The following is a 17,211-nucleotide window of genomic DNA, read 5'->3' as shown; positions in this document are numbered from 1 at the left end:
GATGTGTTTCTTTCCAGATAAATGAATTATTTTTTCTTTTTATTTACTTCAATATATCTATATAACATAATTGAATGATAAATACATTTTCTAATTTTCTTTGTTATGAAAAGCATGTGATCTATTTTAATGATAATCTACTTGTTATGAAATATTGGAGCATGTTAATTTTACGAAATTCTTTTAGAAATTGTGTTTCTAATGTAAAAGTTTCTATAAAAGCTTTACTTTTGTGTTATGTGTTTTTTGTTTTTATTCATGTAAGTGATTTCTGAATGTTTTCAAATTCGTTCATTATTTAAAATTTTCTTAAAATTAAAAATAGGTTTTAATAATGGTGATTATTTTAAAAAATATTATGTTTATTTTCTTTTTTGTTGTTTGTGCTTTTAGCATATTTATTGCAATACCAGAAAATTTCAGAATTCCAAAGTTTAGTAAAAGTATCAAATTATTTTCTCTCTATTTTAAGTAATTTTTATTTGTGTTAATCTTTTTCAAATTTATCATGCATAGTGTATTATTTTCATAAGATGTTGAGTTATTAAAAAGAAATATATAAATCAATAATCAATTTTTTTTTCAAATTCTAATTCTATTTTATAATGTTATGTGAAGTAATTTTAGTCTCTATATTTAACTGCAAAATCTGTATTATAAATAATTGTGTTTTAATGATAAAGATAATTGAATAATGAAAAAAAGTCTCTAAAATAATTGTATAATTAAGTTTTTTAAGATACTTATATACAAAATTATTTGGTCACTAAAGGGCCTTTTTATGCATATTTTTAAATTCCTTGTTAAGAATGAAGTTGAGAAAATTGAAACATTTGGAGTTTTCAAACTTATATTTGAGCTTGAAAAAAACAAAAATGCTTTTGAATTATGATAAATTACTTTTGAGGAAGGTATGATTGAAAACATTAAAACCTGTTCATTTGCAGGCGTCACTGATGGGTTTTGATAGACGATTATTAAAAAAATTACCAAGTTTCACAGGGTGATTAAACTAGATTAAATATTTTCAGTTTTGCTTCCTGAGTAGTGATTCTTGAGATTTTAATATCATAAGGATTCCTGAAATATATATTAAGGATAATATTTTCAGAACTTCCTTTATATGAAAATGTTATGTTTTAGAGTAAAATGTTACCGATGCAGTGAATTTAATAAGATATTTTTTAGTTTTACATTAAAGATGAATCTACAATATATTTCTTTGTGCAAAATTTATCTAATCTTATTTCTGAAAGGGCATGAGATGGTGATTTCCATTTTTAAAAGGGTTATTTCTTAAATACATAATTCTTTAAAATTTAGACTTAAATCAGCATAAATTATGTTTTTTAGAACAATCTGATGCAGATTTGAAACTTTTAAAATCTTCCACGAATATTTTTGTGTAATAATTCGAGTTTTAAAAAAAAAACTATAGTCTGATTATTAAAAACATTATGATTTATTTATTACCTTTAATTTTTTTCCCTTGTCCTAGCCTTTTTGTCTTTTTGTACTTGTTAAGTTGATTGCTTCTCGTAGAATAAATAGCGTGTAACCCGATTCTATTCTTAACTATTTTGTTGTATTAACGATCTTAACATCTAAATTTTCTGTTATTATTAATATTATTGTAATTTTAATAGGCAGATTTTTTTCTTTGTACTATGCTTTGTATATTTGATGTGAGCATTTTCTTTTTATTATTTTATGTTTTTGCTATTGCTATACGTATATGGTAAAGCATCTGAGTAATAGTGCACAAATTTAATGCTTATGAAATTGTTTTATTAATTTACAAATGTGGCAGCTTTTTGTGAAAGCTAATCGATTTTTTATTCGCATTTATACATGATTAAACAATTTAGGCACAATTTAGAACTAGCTTCGATTTAAAAAGAAAAAAAAAGGAATTTGGCATTCACCTTTTCTTTTTATAAACATAGAAAAAGATGTTACTCTTAACCGCTATTACTAATGTCTTTAAAAACTTTTTTAATTATATTTAATGCAAAATGCATATTTAATTCAAATGGAAAAGAGCTTACAACAGTTTCTTTTAACTACAGTTATGTTTTTTTATATAGGGTAGTTATTTGCTAGGATAGTATCTTTCTTCAAACATGTGTTCAAAATTCAAACCTTTTGTGTATAAGCACAATTAGAATTTTTTTTCCCTTCAAACTTTCTTCCCTCCTCAATTAATAAATAAAAATTCGTTTAAAACAAAATAGAAATTAAAGTTGATTTAGTAATTTGTAAGTTTTAAACCTATGTAATTACCAGCAGAATTTTAGGTAAAAGAAGGTTCCTATTTTTATTTTTCAATAATTTAATAAACTGGCACAAAAAAGCATTTTCTGCAAATTTATAAAATTGACTACAATATCACATCTTTCACAATCAATACTTGACAGATTTTTAAACATGGGTAAGAATGTTTAATTGGAATTTTTTTATTTTTATATATCTTTGCATATAATATGGTTTATAAAGAAAAATGCATTACGTTTGATTTGCAGACAAATATATATGAATTTATGTAAAATTGTATTAAAAATAATTAATAACTTTTTATTTAATAGAATTGCAATCCCAATCTATGCAAGATATGTTATCAGACATATCAAAGCAACTAGTGAAAGATATTGATGAACCAATTATTATTCCAAAACAAAAACTTGTTGATCCTCATATTGATTCAAAGGGACCATTGATATATACACCAGGTGGAGCAATGGATCAAAATAAACCCTTTGTCTATGAATTGCGAGGGAAAAGCATTCTAAAAGTAGATAAATTTTCACGCTACCAGGTGAGAAATGTTCCATTATAGCTGCAATTTTTATCATGATATCATAATATTAATTTTTTGTTAAATATTTTTGAGTTACATTCAGATCTGAAACAATTCACAAACCCAGCAATAAGCTAACTCTAATCTATATCCAAAATCTTTGAAAAAATATTCAATAGTTATTGTTGGAAATAATGATAGAAATTATTAACTGATTTAATAGGTTCAATAGTCTCTCTGCAACATATTCCTATACTAAAATGGCTGTAACCTATAACAAGTTTTCTAGATGTTTATCTTTTCAATTAATTTTTGTCGTTTTTGGAATTATTTAGATGTTTATTGTTTTAATTTTTATTATTTTCTATGCAAGTTTGAATTTCTGTGGAGCAAAATAGCTAGTTTTTCGAACCACCTGTATAATTCGTTCCAGTAAAGTGACTCATTTTAAACGCACCTTTATAATGTGTATTACTTTGTTTTTAATTGAAAGTCTAGTCATAATTTATCACAGCCTAAAAATTTTACATCATTATTTAAATAATTTCAAAAATTTGAACCATTATAAATGAACCATCAATTTCTCAGCTGTACTTTATAAGCATATCAAACAACAATTTGAATGAGACTACTAAAGAAATTTACTACAACTGCATGATCATAACATTCTGTATTTGATTTAGCTGGGTTGAACTATATTTTTAATAATAGTTATAAAAATTTCTGTAATTTAAAGGTTAAAACAATGCATATAGGTTTTTTCTACGTTTGTTTCTGTACTTGATAATTTTTGTTTTTATTGCAGCTCCATAAATTGTTTGAAGTTGCAAAACAATATAAAAATCTTTTGAAAAAAGGTCCACTAGATATCTTAAAAGTAAGTTGCAATAACATTTCATTCATATTTATTCTTATCTATATTAACTTATTTCATGAACAAGATCTAAAACAGGTTATGTTGAACTTGAAAAAGAATTCTTTTGATAAAAATGTTTTTAATTTCATTTATTTTTTAAGGGTAAAGTGATGGTAAATGTGTTTTATGAAGTGAGCACTCGAACTAGAGTTTCGTTTGCTGCTGCAATGCAAAGGCTTGGAGGCACAGTTATTGATGTAAATGAAAGCTTTTCTTCTGTTAAAAAGGGAGAAAGTTTAGAAGGTAAATTCTGTCTTTTTTTCTTATAAATTTATTCTATGTCACCTTTCTCTTTTTCTTTTTGCTCTGTAAGAGGAGAAATTCCTTTCTATTCATGATACTTTTAATAATATCACTTATATTATACAGAATATCATTTGAATTAATTATTATAAGCAGGAGTCTATAAAAACTCATAAGTTCTAGGAATTAGTTACTTATGTAAAAAAGAATGGCATAGCATAATTGCTTTTGTAACTCCTTTACTTAAAGACAATTATTATCTTTTATATTAGCTAATATTATGTTAAGTGATCCGATTAGAAGTATGATATACAATTTTAATGCATAGACAATTAAGCAAGCTGAAATAGCATCACATACCATATCGCTGAATTTTCATTTATTCCTTTCAGTGGCAAAATTTAACATATTTTCTCTTTCAAAGTTAGGTATTGATAAGAAGGCAGATTAAAATAATAATAATAATAATACACATAGGTGAATTGTACTACTATACTATGTATTTGTTCACCCCTGATTATAAGTACTAATTTTATAGCTTAATAATTTTTATAATTAATTGTGCTAGTTTGACTTTTTCTTTTTTAAGATTATTGTTGATAATAATGCTGAAAAATTCGGGAATCCAAATATTTTAATTAAATCCCTCATACATAGAAATTTCTCCTGAAATTATTAAAACTTAAGACATTAATTTTAAAACTGAACACATTAAAACAGGAAGTATTTTGTGTTGAAGGAGATGTCATAGATCTTTATACTGAAAAGTGTTTAAGTTCTTTTAATTAGTTAATTTTTTTATTAACTGTTGAGATTACAAACAGAATTATTTGTGTTGAAATTATGTTTATTCTTGTTATTCTTATGTTTATTCTTATGTTCCAATTTGTTAATTCTTTATTTTTTATTTCCAACTTTTCCTCTTGATTCTGTTGTCCTCACCTAATGCACATGAGCACCATGGCACTAGATTGTTCCCTTGTGTCCACAATAAAAATGTTTTCAATGAAACTTTAAATTCCAACCATAAATTCACCTTTAAAAAGAATGTTCCAATACACTTATAAAAAATAATTTACTAGGCAATAGTTAAAAAAATAGAAATTTTTTAATTATGTGTCAACTCTTTAAAATATGCAGAAATAACAACAAAAAAATCTCATTTTTTTTTACTATGTCATTTCAGTTTTTAACTAAATTTAAAAATTATTTTTCATTGAGCAGATTTTGATATGTATAAATTTTATAAAATAAAGAATTCTTGATTCATTTTAAAGTTAGCTCTTTGACATTATTAAAACAATTATTTTATTACTTAAGCATAAAAAAATCTAAATCTACATTTAAAAAAAAATCTAAATCTACATTTAAAAAAAAATCTGATGTTCAGTCATATCATATAATTAAACATACTTTTTTTTTTTTGCAAATTGAATTTAGTTTAAAAAAGTTTTATAAACTGTAGATAAAAGCTTTAAGTACATAGAATCTTTAATGTTAGATAATCACATATAGAAAAACAATATGTGTTTAATTCAGTATTCTAATAATTTGTTACAATATGTAAAAATAAAAAATTACTAAAAATGTTTTTCCCTTTTTTTTATAGATACTATTGCAGTGTTATCCAGCTACAGTGATGTTGTAGTTTTAAGACATCCAGAAGTAGGAGCAGCCCAAGTATGCTATTTTTTTTTCTTTCAAATGTATCAAGATTTTTTAAGTACAAACTTAATATTTAAACAACATTTTCATTATAAAAAAAAGTTAAAAGTTATGTAGTTAATAGTTATGTAGTTAAGTTATGTAGTTAAATTAATTTTAATGGCAATAAAATGTTATAATATTAAATTAATTATATATTTTTTGTTTTGATTAGCTTTTTAAGCTGACCTTGATTTAAAATTTTTAATTCTCGTTTCGTTTGCTTTTAGCGAGCTGCAACTGCATCTTCTCGTCCTATTATTAACGGTGGGGATGGAACTGGTGAACATCCAACTCAAGCACTTTTAGATGTCTTCACCATCAGGGAAGAACTTGGATCTGTCAACAGATTGACAGTAAGTAGTATTTTATTTTTTAAAACTACTTGTTAAAACTACTTCTAATTCTTTTCTGATTATTTTTATTTTCCAGTCTTTATACATTTTTAAATTTGTGGTACATATAGCTTATATAAAAATAGTCAATGTAATTTCATAAGCTGGTAATAATGCTGATTGAGAACTATTTTGCTGTAGAAATTTGTATGTAATGTTGATTTTCCTGTACTTAATACAATTTTAAACCAACAGTTTTATACTTACAACTTAACAGCAGCCTAGGTCATGCGTTAACATCAGATGTCTTATTTGTAAAGTAGCTTTAAAATTCGATTATAGGAATTTATATTTTACTCTTACTAAATCCTTACATGAAGACAGGAAAATTACAGATGACTATGCCAAATTTAAAATTCTCAAATTTAACGTGTAGTATTCTGCCAAGAGCTGATTAGTGATTGGCAAATACAGCAAATCTCACCTGTGTAATCCATTAGGAGTAAAAATGAGGTAGCAAAGTGTTTTTTTAGCAAGTGTTCTGCAGTAAACATAGTTCATGTCTCTGGATTCTGTAAAAGCTAATCAACTTGTATGTTTCAGCCTTTAAACCTTGTCACTTAATCCATGGGCTTACAATATTCTTGCATTATTAAAATATCATTAAATGTTACATATTTTAATCAGTTATATTGCAAAAATATTGTGTTCATAATATCTTAATTTTCTTTAGATTACATTTGTTGGAGATCTTAAACATGGTCGAACTGCTCACTCTCTGGCTTGCTTGTTGACAAATTATGATGTACGCTTGCGTTATGTATCACCTCCTGAATTGGGAATGCCAAAGTCTGTCTTAGAGTTTATTCAATCTAAAAATATTAACCAGGTTTGTTTTCAAAACACATTCTTCTCTCTTTTCTACTAATTGTTGAGACTTTTATTTAGATATTTATGTATATTTATTTTAAAAAAAATTCTTAATTCTTAGATAATGTTATAAGAGAAAACGGGTATTGGTTTGGGGGCTTTAAAAAAACTATTACTACAGTACCTATGTTAAATACCTATTAATTATTAACCACAATTAATTATGTATCACTGGAAATTAATAATAGTTAAGTAATTTTTTTACTAATCCTCCCCCCTGCCTTAAAATAGATATATACCATTTTATTTTCTCGTTGGGCTCTTTTTCTTACCTTTATTTCAATTCAAGAATTCATACCTTTACTAAATATTCTATAAATATTCTATAAACATATTTGTATTAGTAATCACATCATATTTACTATGTATACTGCAATATTTTTCGAAAATTGAATTGTCTTGTAATTTGTTTTGCTTTTATGTATATGTCTCTGTATAATAAAAGTGGCTATTTTATGGTTTTAATAATATTTAGCATCAAATTGAAAATTTAATGACAAATATTTGTACTTTGCAATATTGGTAATGAATCAAAAAAATTATTTTAAAAAATTCTTGTTTTCACCAAATAAAGTTATTTTTATTTATTCCTTTGCATAATATAGGAAGAATACTCTAGCTTAGAAGACATTTTACCTCAAACTGATGTTTTATATGTGACAAGAATCCAGAAAGAGCGATTTGCATCAGAAGATGAATATAAAAAGGTATATTAATATTCTTTTTAGTCATTCAATACTATAAATTTTGGTTTTATACTAAAAGTAGCAATTGCTTTGAATGTTAATGGCTTAGCATATTGGACTTAAATTTTGATGATGTGCAAGAAACATTCTGAAATTTTTAAAAATATTTCTGGACTTTTATCATAAACTAAGTGGAGTCTCTACCGTGAATATCTGCCAATGCAATTTCTATTAAAAATTATAGTTAAATAATATTCAAAATATTCTCCACATAACAAAGTTGTTGTCTCCCTATAATGAGTTTTTAGGAAATTTACCTTTTTTGTCATTTTTGAAGAAAGTTGTCACTAAACGTTAAAATTTCAGTATTAGTATATAAGTAGGTAACAGGCATGTGATTCTTCCGCTAATTTGCGGTATTCCGCGATTCTCCAGACTGTTGATTCGCAGATTTTTGCAATGAATAATTTATGTTACGACAAAATTTTCTCGGATTCCCGCTAATCTAAAATTTAAATTTCATTACTGTATCGTTACAGAGACATTTATTCCGCCTTTACCAGCATTCTTTTCTTTTCTACCTAGGTTCTCATTCACAAACCATTAATTTTGTTTACGCGGATTTATTAGAGGAAAACGCAATTTGGGATAAACTTGGAGAACACGAAATTGATTAAAATAATCCATAGAAACTTTTTCAAAAATTAATGAAAACAAAAATATACAATTGATAATGTAAAAGGTAATTCCAAAATGACAAACACTTAAAATACCATTCGCTAAAAAAAGTACTGAAAAAAAATTGCACATTAGGAAAAAAAATTCAGATTATTTCTTCCAGCAATGTCTAATAGGGAATGTTAGAGTAACATATACTGTAACTCTATCTGAATATTCAGAAGTAGACAAGTAAATATTAACTGCTTTTTGTTCTACAAACAAACAAATTTAGAACACTGTAATCGTCAACGATAAAGGCTAGGAAAGTGAGAATGATATCAAAAATTAAGATGTGATACGGAAAAAACATTGGACTAATGCTAATATTTTAAACCATTATGAGATTTCTAAATAGAAAATAAATGTGCATTACTCTATTTTTAAATGTAAAATTTCAGAATATTTTAAGTAAAGTACACTTAAGTACATTTTATTCTTTAAGTGTCCACTTTTATGCATTTTTTATACATTAAATAATTGACATGGTACGTAGCGTTTTTAAAAAGTGCTTATTTTTGATTTTAATTTTTTAAAGGCCCTTAAAGGTGCTTGTTTCATCGGTATTTTTTAAAAAGTGCTTAATTTTCCCTTTCGAAATTGATATTTTTTTCTTTAGCATGTTGATTTTCGTCACTTATTATGCAATATCGTGCTTTTCACGTTGTTCTGTCCAACATTTTCCCAATTAATTCAACCACAATCCATTTCGTCGTACCGTCGGTTCATAGCGCATGAAGGCGCCAGTCTTTTTTACATGTTTGATGAAATACTTGCGAGTCTGTGTGTGCTTCTGCTGAGATTATTGCCCTCTCATTTGCAACTCTGCTGCATTTTGCAAGATATTCTCAATTTTAGGCTTTATTTTCCACCCTCTGATATTGAACCGAAAAATCTCTCGATCATTTTATAATGGCTAATATAATCAAGAGTTTTTTTTTGTCAGAAACTAGTTATATTATCATGATCATGTCAAGTCTTTGAAAATTATTTTGTATTTTGATAATGTATATAGCACTAAAAAATATTTTTGAGTGCTTAAAAAGTTATAAGTACCTTTTTTTAAATAAGTTGTAAATATAGACTTCTTAACTTATTTTACTAAGTAAAAATTTTGGCAACAATTATTAAATAACAGCAATGGTTTCTAACCATTCATTAAAATTTATGTAATGAATTTTTGCGCTGGAACTAATCTATTTTGTTTTATATGCATAGCAGGGTTAGAAATGAAGAAAATTTAGTCATTGGTCCAAAGGATCCATAATACAAAGATATTAGTCTGTAGACATGTCTCTATTAGATTTTTTTCTCAAGAAAATTATAGTGAATTTAAATGAATAATAGCAATGCAGAGAATATGCTATGTCTCAGTTATGGTGAAATATATTATTTTGTGACAAAGAGGCAGACCAAAACCAGCGGTTGAAAAAACTTAATTCTTTTGCAGTTAACTATAACTTTATAACAAATGTAGTTAACTACAACTACTTTTTTTAAAATGTAGTGATTACAAACTACTTTCAAAAAGTAATCGCTACAACTGCATTTAAGAGACAAACTTTGTTGAGAGAACTTAATTTATACCCATGATCAGAATGGTTCTGAATAAAAAATTGTCTTTTTTTAACATGAAGAAATATTTAGAAATATTTATTCTTGTTTACACGAGCTAGTTTGTTATTTTTTAAACCTTTTTTTATGCATTTGGCTTTTAACCTCCAACTTTTTTAGCTCCTTTCTTGAAAGCGAATATTTAAGAAATGCTAGGAAATTATCAAATATTTATTAAGTGTTTTATCTTTTATTTCTTCCAAGAGTTAAAAAATTACTGAGCAAAATATGTTCCCTTCCATTGGAATAACATGCCTGTTTAGTATTTCACAAGTGTATGTTCACATTAAAGCCAAAAGGATAAGTTAATAATATTGTTAGTGTAGTGTGATAGATTAGTGCTGTTGTGCATAATGACTTGTTTAAATCTAGTCAAGGGATGCCAGAATGGGAAATTTCACTTTCTTTCTCTTTATATTTTAGGAAACTCAAATAAATTTAGTCAATACACCTTAATTTAACTTTTTTAAATTGAAATGAAAACAAAGTTTGCACAAGCAGTGTTCTTAGTAGCTTCTAAAAAACCTTAGTAATTAGCTAATCTGTTGAATAAAATGTTAGCCTCAGTTGATTTGCCCTCTCCCCTTACTCATCTGTATATAATTACCGTCTATAGAAACTAAAAAAACAATTAAATTATGCTTAAGAAATTTTGGAACATCAAGAAAGAAACATGTAAAAATGTGATAAAACATTGACACTACTTAGCCGAATATTACATTAATGAGTTCAATTAATTAAAAAAAAATCAAATTACAAATAATGATCAACATTAAAAAATACTTAATTTTTTTAGTATTTGTCTGTTTTTCTTAGACATATCAATTAACTTTTTGAAATTGTACAATGGCCTAGCAAGAGAGTTCACACAAACAAATATATTATTTGAATTTTTTATATGCATTAGATATCTATGGTTTGCTTTTGTTGATTTCATAACACTGGTCTCTCTCAAACAGTTCACAGACTGTAGGGGCATGACCCCTGTATAGGGCATCTTATTGTAAACTATTAGGTACAGTCAATCTAAACAGTTTTTTTAAGAAAATTAACAGTCCTAAATATCTTAATTATATTTACCTATATGTTGATTACCTATACTAGCTACCTGTGGCAACTAGCTGACCGGATTTCTAAAATCTGTAGAAACCCAAAAATAGGAAGTAAAAAATGTTTTGTTAGTCATACTACATTTACTTTTTTAAAAAATTGTTTGCTTAATACCGGCTTTTGAGAACTAAAGGACTGCATACCTAAAATAAGTATTTGTATTAAAATAAAATTATGATCTGAAATTAATATTTAATTGTTATAAAGAATATAAATGCAATGTTTGATAATTATTGTTTTTTTTATTAATATTTGTAAATTATTACAGGCTTGTGGACATTTTGTAATTACTCCTGTTTTAATGACAAAAGCTAAAAAGCGAATGATAGTTATGCACCCTCTACCTCGGGTGGATGAGATAAGGTGAGATTATGTTCTTGTACTGTCTAAATAGATAATAGATACATTATGTGATATCTTATTTTATTCAATGCAAATCTGCTTATTTTAAATGATAAATATAAATTTTTAAGTTAAATATTTGTTATTTTTAAAAATATTTGTAAATTGAGAGTTAAATTGATATATGTGTTTAACAAGAGCTTATACAGAAAAGACCCACAAATGTGAAAGTTGAGAAACTGATTGTTTTTGCTAATTGTAAATTTCATATTTAGACATTCTTTTGTAGATCCCAAATCAATGATGAAAGGTTTGTAATGCAATTTTAAATTGTTACCATTAGTACATGCTGAATGGTAACATTAGCCAATGATACAAGGCTAAGAAATCGAAAAAAAGTTGCTTATCCACTGAGAAGATCAATTGTTCAATGTTGAAAATTTCTGAAGTGGTAACCTTAATTATGAAGAAAAACGAGAATCTTATAATTATGATTGTGTTGTTTATCATCATAGAAAAAAAAAATACCCAAAACAGTGTTATAAATATTTTTATAAAATCTCATGTTAGCTTAAAACTGCTAATTTTTTATGAAAAATATGAGTTTCATTAGCTATAGATATTTATTGTATTAAAGCTTGTAAAAGTACTTTTATTCAATCTTAGATATATCTTTAGATGTGATGAAATGACCACAATTTCTTTAACATAATTAATGCAATATAATTAATTAATGCGGTATAATTAATTAGTGCAATATAATTAATTAATGCAATATAATTAATTAGTGCAATATAATTAATTAAAATAATTCTTTTCAATAATTACCAAATTCTTACCCAATTTTTAGTTTTTCCATCAAAATTTATATTCATTAAAAATATTAACCATGAAAACAAGCAGATGATATGAGCAAAAATCAATAAAAATCCTCTAAAAATTAGTTTGAGCTTATTTATCAAATGAAGGTACTCCCAAAAGTTTTATGGGTAATGTCTTCTCAAATATACAAATTGTGAACAAAATAACGGAAACGAGATGTAAAATTTATTCACTAAAATGTCACCTTGCTCTTTCACTAAGCTCTTCATTTGTGAATAAGTCAAATTAGAAGTGTGTATAAATGTGAAGAGAATCAAATCCATAATCTTTTGCTTATATTGAACTTACAAAACAAAATCTACTTACTAAACAAAACACTAAAAAGTAAGATATTTGTTTATGACTTGCAAATCACCTTGATTCTAGTTTTAAAAGTTAATAAGTTTTCTATTTTTACTCATATTAAAAATATATTGAAATTTAGATGTATGTTTCTTTTTCATACAATTACATAATGTTTTTTTTAATTATTATGTAAAGCATCACAGCACATTATTAAACAAAGGACTAAATTTCTATCCTTAATGTCTGTTTTTAAAATGTACTATATCATAGTTCTATTTATTATTTTTATACTTTTCACAATAATTGTAATAAACTTAAGATATATATGTTTATAGATGACTTGTAATAACTTGTTTGTTTATTTATAGCTCTGATTTCGACTCTGACCCTCGGGCCGTATATTTCCGACAAGCTCAATATGGCATGTATGTTCGCATGGCTCTTCTTGCATCTGTGATTGGCCAGTAAAATGCTTTATTAATCATTCAAAATGTTCATGTGCCTTCCTAATGGATTTATGATTACTCTTATATTAGTTTTCATTTAAGGTGAAGGGATATGTATTTGAAGTTTTTGGATTTTAATTAAACAAATATATTCTCTAAGCTTCAAATTATGAATCAAAATGTAAATCTATGAACACTTGTTCTTGATGAATCTCATCACAATATAGGAATCGAATTCAATAGAAATATGAATAGTCTTCCATCACAAAATTTTATCATTTAAAATTTTGAGTCAAGCTGATATTTTAAATGAGTCTAAACTAATTTAAAAACTGTATTTAATACTGACATTTATGTGCATTTATATTTTTCTTTTGTATTGTTTTATTCATGAAATATTTTAATAAATCGACAGCTGTTCAACACATTTTTTAAATTGTATTAAATTAAAATCATTATTTTACTCAATCATAAAATAGTCATGCTGAAGTATGTTTTGTGCAATTTTTTATTAATTTTTTTTAAAAGTTGTGCCAATATTATTTGCAATGTATGTTATTTTTATTGCATTGAATATTTTTTATTATTAATTTTAAAATCCATTTGCTTCTTGTGATATAAAATAAATGAAATTATTTGTTATAATTTTCAATTGTTTGTTATTAATTATGGTGCTTATTATTATGCCGACTTTTGCTAAGTTGTTAAATAGTATCAACTGAGCTTGTCCTTTTTTAATTTTTCTTATTTTGATAGATGTGTGTTTGCATAAATGCAATTTAATGAATGTGAAAGATTTTAATGTTACAAGTCTGTGATATTAGATTGATATGGTTAGTATATTTTCTGCAACAAATGTTACTAACAGTAATTAAAATCTTTTATATTTAGTATTCAATCATGAGCATTAATTTGAGATCAATTGCAAAAGAATATTTATGTTTTTAGAGTTTAATATTCGTTTCTAAATGTCATGACAGTCAGATTCAAGCTGTAAATCTGCAACCATTTTATGTTCCTTCTTTAATCACCAGTTTTTAATAATATTACTTTGTATATTTGTTGATTGAAAAATGCTCTATTTTGTCACAGCTGGTAAAATAAAATTCTGAATTTTTCAATTGTTCAGTTTATTTTTTCCATGTTCTCTATTTCTTTTTTTTTTTCTTTTCTCCCATCACTTTTCATCTTCCTACAAATTAAAAAAAAAAGTATCGAATATATTTTCAACTTTTTTTAAAAATATTTTCAAAGTAATTCTTGATTTTGATGGTCTTAGGTATCAAATTCATCTTTCTTATTATTCAAAGAAAGCCTTCAAATACTTAGTGATTATTTACTTACTAAATATTTTGGAAAATCTAATATTTCTATAATTTCATCTAAATATTATTACTTTTGTAACTTTCTGGAAATATTCACAAATAAAACTCTGATTAAAAGTATTCACTAATCACTTCATTCCATTAACTTATTGCAACAAAATTAAACATCAAATATTCAGTATTTTTTTTTATATTTTATTATTATTAGAACAAAATTACCTGCCATTACTATTATCAATCATCTGATTAATGAATACATTATCATTAAAGTATGCCTCAAACGCAGAAGTTCTCAGCTCTGCTGCATAATTACTTGCTAAAAAGTGATATGAGTTTAAAATGAAAACAATTTCGACATACTTTATCGTTTAATATTAAAAAACTAAATTATTTTTCATTACTCAGACAATACTTTGACCGTATAAATTGAAAGTCTGAATTTAATGTGTTAGCTTTTTGTATAAAAAAAAAGAAATCAAAGAACTGGACAAGGGCAGGAGTCACTGTCTCATCACTTGCAGTAACAATCAAAAGTGTTGACATCTTTTTCAGGATTACCAGAATATTTTTATTGCATATGAGACTGATTATTTACTGATTTCTCAAATCAGTTGCATTTCAGACAACATTTACTAGAGTACCAACAAATTATAACGCTCATTAAAATCATTTTTCTGTAGCTTCTTAAAATTTTTACACTATAACAAGATTTCTTTTGCACATTTTTATTACGCTATCGGTACCCTTGCCAAACTAAATTTTAGCAACAATTGATGAGTAATACGTGATAAACTTTTGGGGGGGGGGGAGCAGAAAAAGAAACATTGTTGAATGGGGCAATCTAGGAAGGTACCATGCTAGGGTATAGAAGATGGTTAGGGACAATTTAGGAAAATGGGCCTGTATAGTATATGAATTTATATATATAAAAAGAGCTACATTTAATTAAGGGCTTTTGAAAAATATCTAAAAATAATCACTGCACAAGCAAATGGCTCATCTCTGAGCTAAAGCTTATCAATTATTATTTCAAAATTCATAGTGTTTAGTATATATTTTTCGCTTTGCATAATGATTAAGCCTTCGAGATATTCCCTTGTTAATTTCGACCTGGGTCGAGTTTTAATCAATCGTAAATTCGTGACTACTCTTTCAGAACTTGTGTTAAGGATATTGTCAGCAGTATAGATTTCTATGTTCTGGCTAGAATACAATGTTAAAATCAAAATTTTAAATGCACATTTCACACAAGATCTGCACTGTTTCAAGTTTAAATAATTAGAATATTCAGATTTGTATGCATCGGAATCTAGATAATTTCCTGACCTTTATAATGAATTTTTCTTATCCTTATTTTGACGGAAATTCTAAATATTTATCAGCGATTGATTGATGTTTGGAAATTACAGGTCAAGCATTTATAAAGGATATGAGATCTTATCACAGTCATCCTAAACAAGTTCATCAGTTATATTAAAAATTCGTCCAGTGCAGAAGATGGTATAGTTTCTTTAACGCGAAACTCATTTCCAGACAGAGTGAAACCACACTTATTTCTTATTTAGAAACTTGCTTCTATTGATTATAAATAGCGAATCTCATTTAACTAATTCTTTTCCCCATGTTAAAAGTGGAAAGAGTTTAAAGAGAAAAAAAAGGATTTTTAACTAATTTTTTTAATTAAATTTTATTATTTAAATGTAATTAATACTATTGGTCGAGGTCGTCATTTGCGATGGGCGTGCTGAGAGTCGTCTCGTGGGGCCGTGGTGGCTCAAGAGATACTCTCTACCCACGTCCAATGACCCGGGTTTGAATCCTAGCGATAGCTGGTTAACACGAATTCTGCACCCGGCTCTCGCCGACTACAGTACTGACGTGAAATATCTTCAGATGTAGACGGATCATGAATTAGAGTCCTCTTGCACCGTCAGACTGATCCTGTTAGTTCCGTCAAAAAAGTCATACAAGAAGTCAAATTTCGTTAAAAAATTGATCCAGTACTTTCACCCAATACTTGAATTGGGTTAGCTGTTCAACGACGATTATAAATAAACAAAGAAAATGTGACCCCCGAGGAAACTGGCTGGTTGCTATACTAGGAATAAATTTCAAAAAAGTGTTTATAGGGGATGACTGTGAGTACAAACATATGTACAAGTTGAATTCGTCGTGTTGGTCTCCCTCTATGATGTTTTATTCCCTTCTAAACCTCTTTCATGCCACTCCCCAGTTATCGCAGAAATTTGGTCACTCTTTTGGTGTAGGTAACGATACAAAAACCGTCTACCTCCCTCTTTTTTCTGTTTCCTATGTGCCACTGATCCATAAATTTAGCAATTATTCGATAAAGGTACTGATATGAAAATCTTTATGTTACCAATTTCAGACAAGCCTCTATAGGAACATTTTTACTTCATGTAAAAAATTCCCAAATGTAAATGAGTAGCAGTAGTTCATTTACGTCGCACTAGAGCTGCACAAAGGGCTATTGGCGACGGTTTGGGAAACATCCCTGAAGATGATCCGAAGACATGCCATCACAATTTTGATCCTCTGTGGAGGGGATGGCACCCTTGCTTCGGTAGTCCGATGACCTGCATGCGAAGGCGAGCACTTTACTGTAGAACAGTTTAACGAGGACCAATACCGCACACCCTCGTTCCCTACGCAGACTGATCCAAGTGATCACCCACCCGCATGCTGACCGCAGCCAGTGATGCATGACTTTGGTGATCTGCCGGGAGCCGTGTCTTAACGATCAGTCCAGTGCGGGGCAAATGTAAATGAGAACTTAATGGGAGAAATAGACCTACGAAAATTTAGCTAATCGGGCTCTCGCTGGAATCCCCAACTTATTTGTGTGCAGTGAAAATGGT

The 17,211-nt window shown here is 27.0% G+C and overlaps 1 protein-coding gene across 6 annotated transcripts in view; it reads left to right on the top strand.

The window, feature by feature from the left end:
• LOC107440496 (carbamoyl-phosphate synthetase 2, aspartate transcarbamylase, and dihydroorotase rudimentary) overlaps positions 1-14,128 on the top strand; it is a 64,827-nt gene extending 50,699 nt beyond the window's left edge. For all 6 annotated transcript variants that reach the window (XM_043042641.2, XM_043042642.1, XM_043042640.1 and 3 more), the window contains 9 exons: positions 2,586-2,815; positions 3,603-3,674; positions 3,815-3,956; positions 5,566-5,636; positions 5,891-6,016; positions 6,729-6,884; positions 7,531-7,632; positions 11,321-11,415; positions 12,930-14,128. In XM_043042641.2, coding sequence (XP_042898575.1) covers positions 2,586-2,815; positions 3,603-3,674; positions 3,815-3,956; positions 5,566-5,636; positions 5,891-6,016; positions 6,729-6,884; positions 7,531-7,632; positions 11,321-11,415; positions 12,930-13,029 — 1,094 coding nt within the window. In that variant the 3' untranslated portion in view covers positions 13,030-14,128. The remainder of the gene's footprint in view (positions 1-2,585; positions 2,816-3,602; positions 3,675-3,814; positions 3,957-5,565; positions 5,637-5,890; positions 6,017-6,728; positions 6,885-7,530; positions 7,633-11,320; positions 11,416-12,929) is intronic.
• Positions 14,129-17,211: the final 3,083 nt, after the last annotated feature.

Source organism: Parasteatoda tepidariorum, chromosome 2 (genome assembly GCF_043381705.1).
Source record: "Parasteatoda tepidariorum isolate YZ-2023 chromosome 2, CAS_Ptep_4.0, whole genome shotgun sequence".
In the NCBI taxonomy this organism is placed as follows: Eukaryota; Metazoa; Arthropoda; class Arachnida; order Araneae; family Theridiidae; genus Parasteatoda; species Parasteatoda tepidariorum.
Note: the sequence above shows the minus strand (reverse complement) of the source record. Positions and strands in the feature narration are given on the sequence as shown.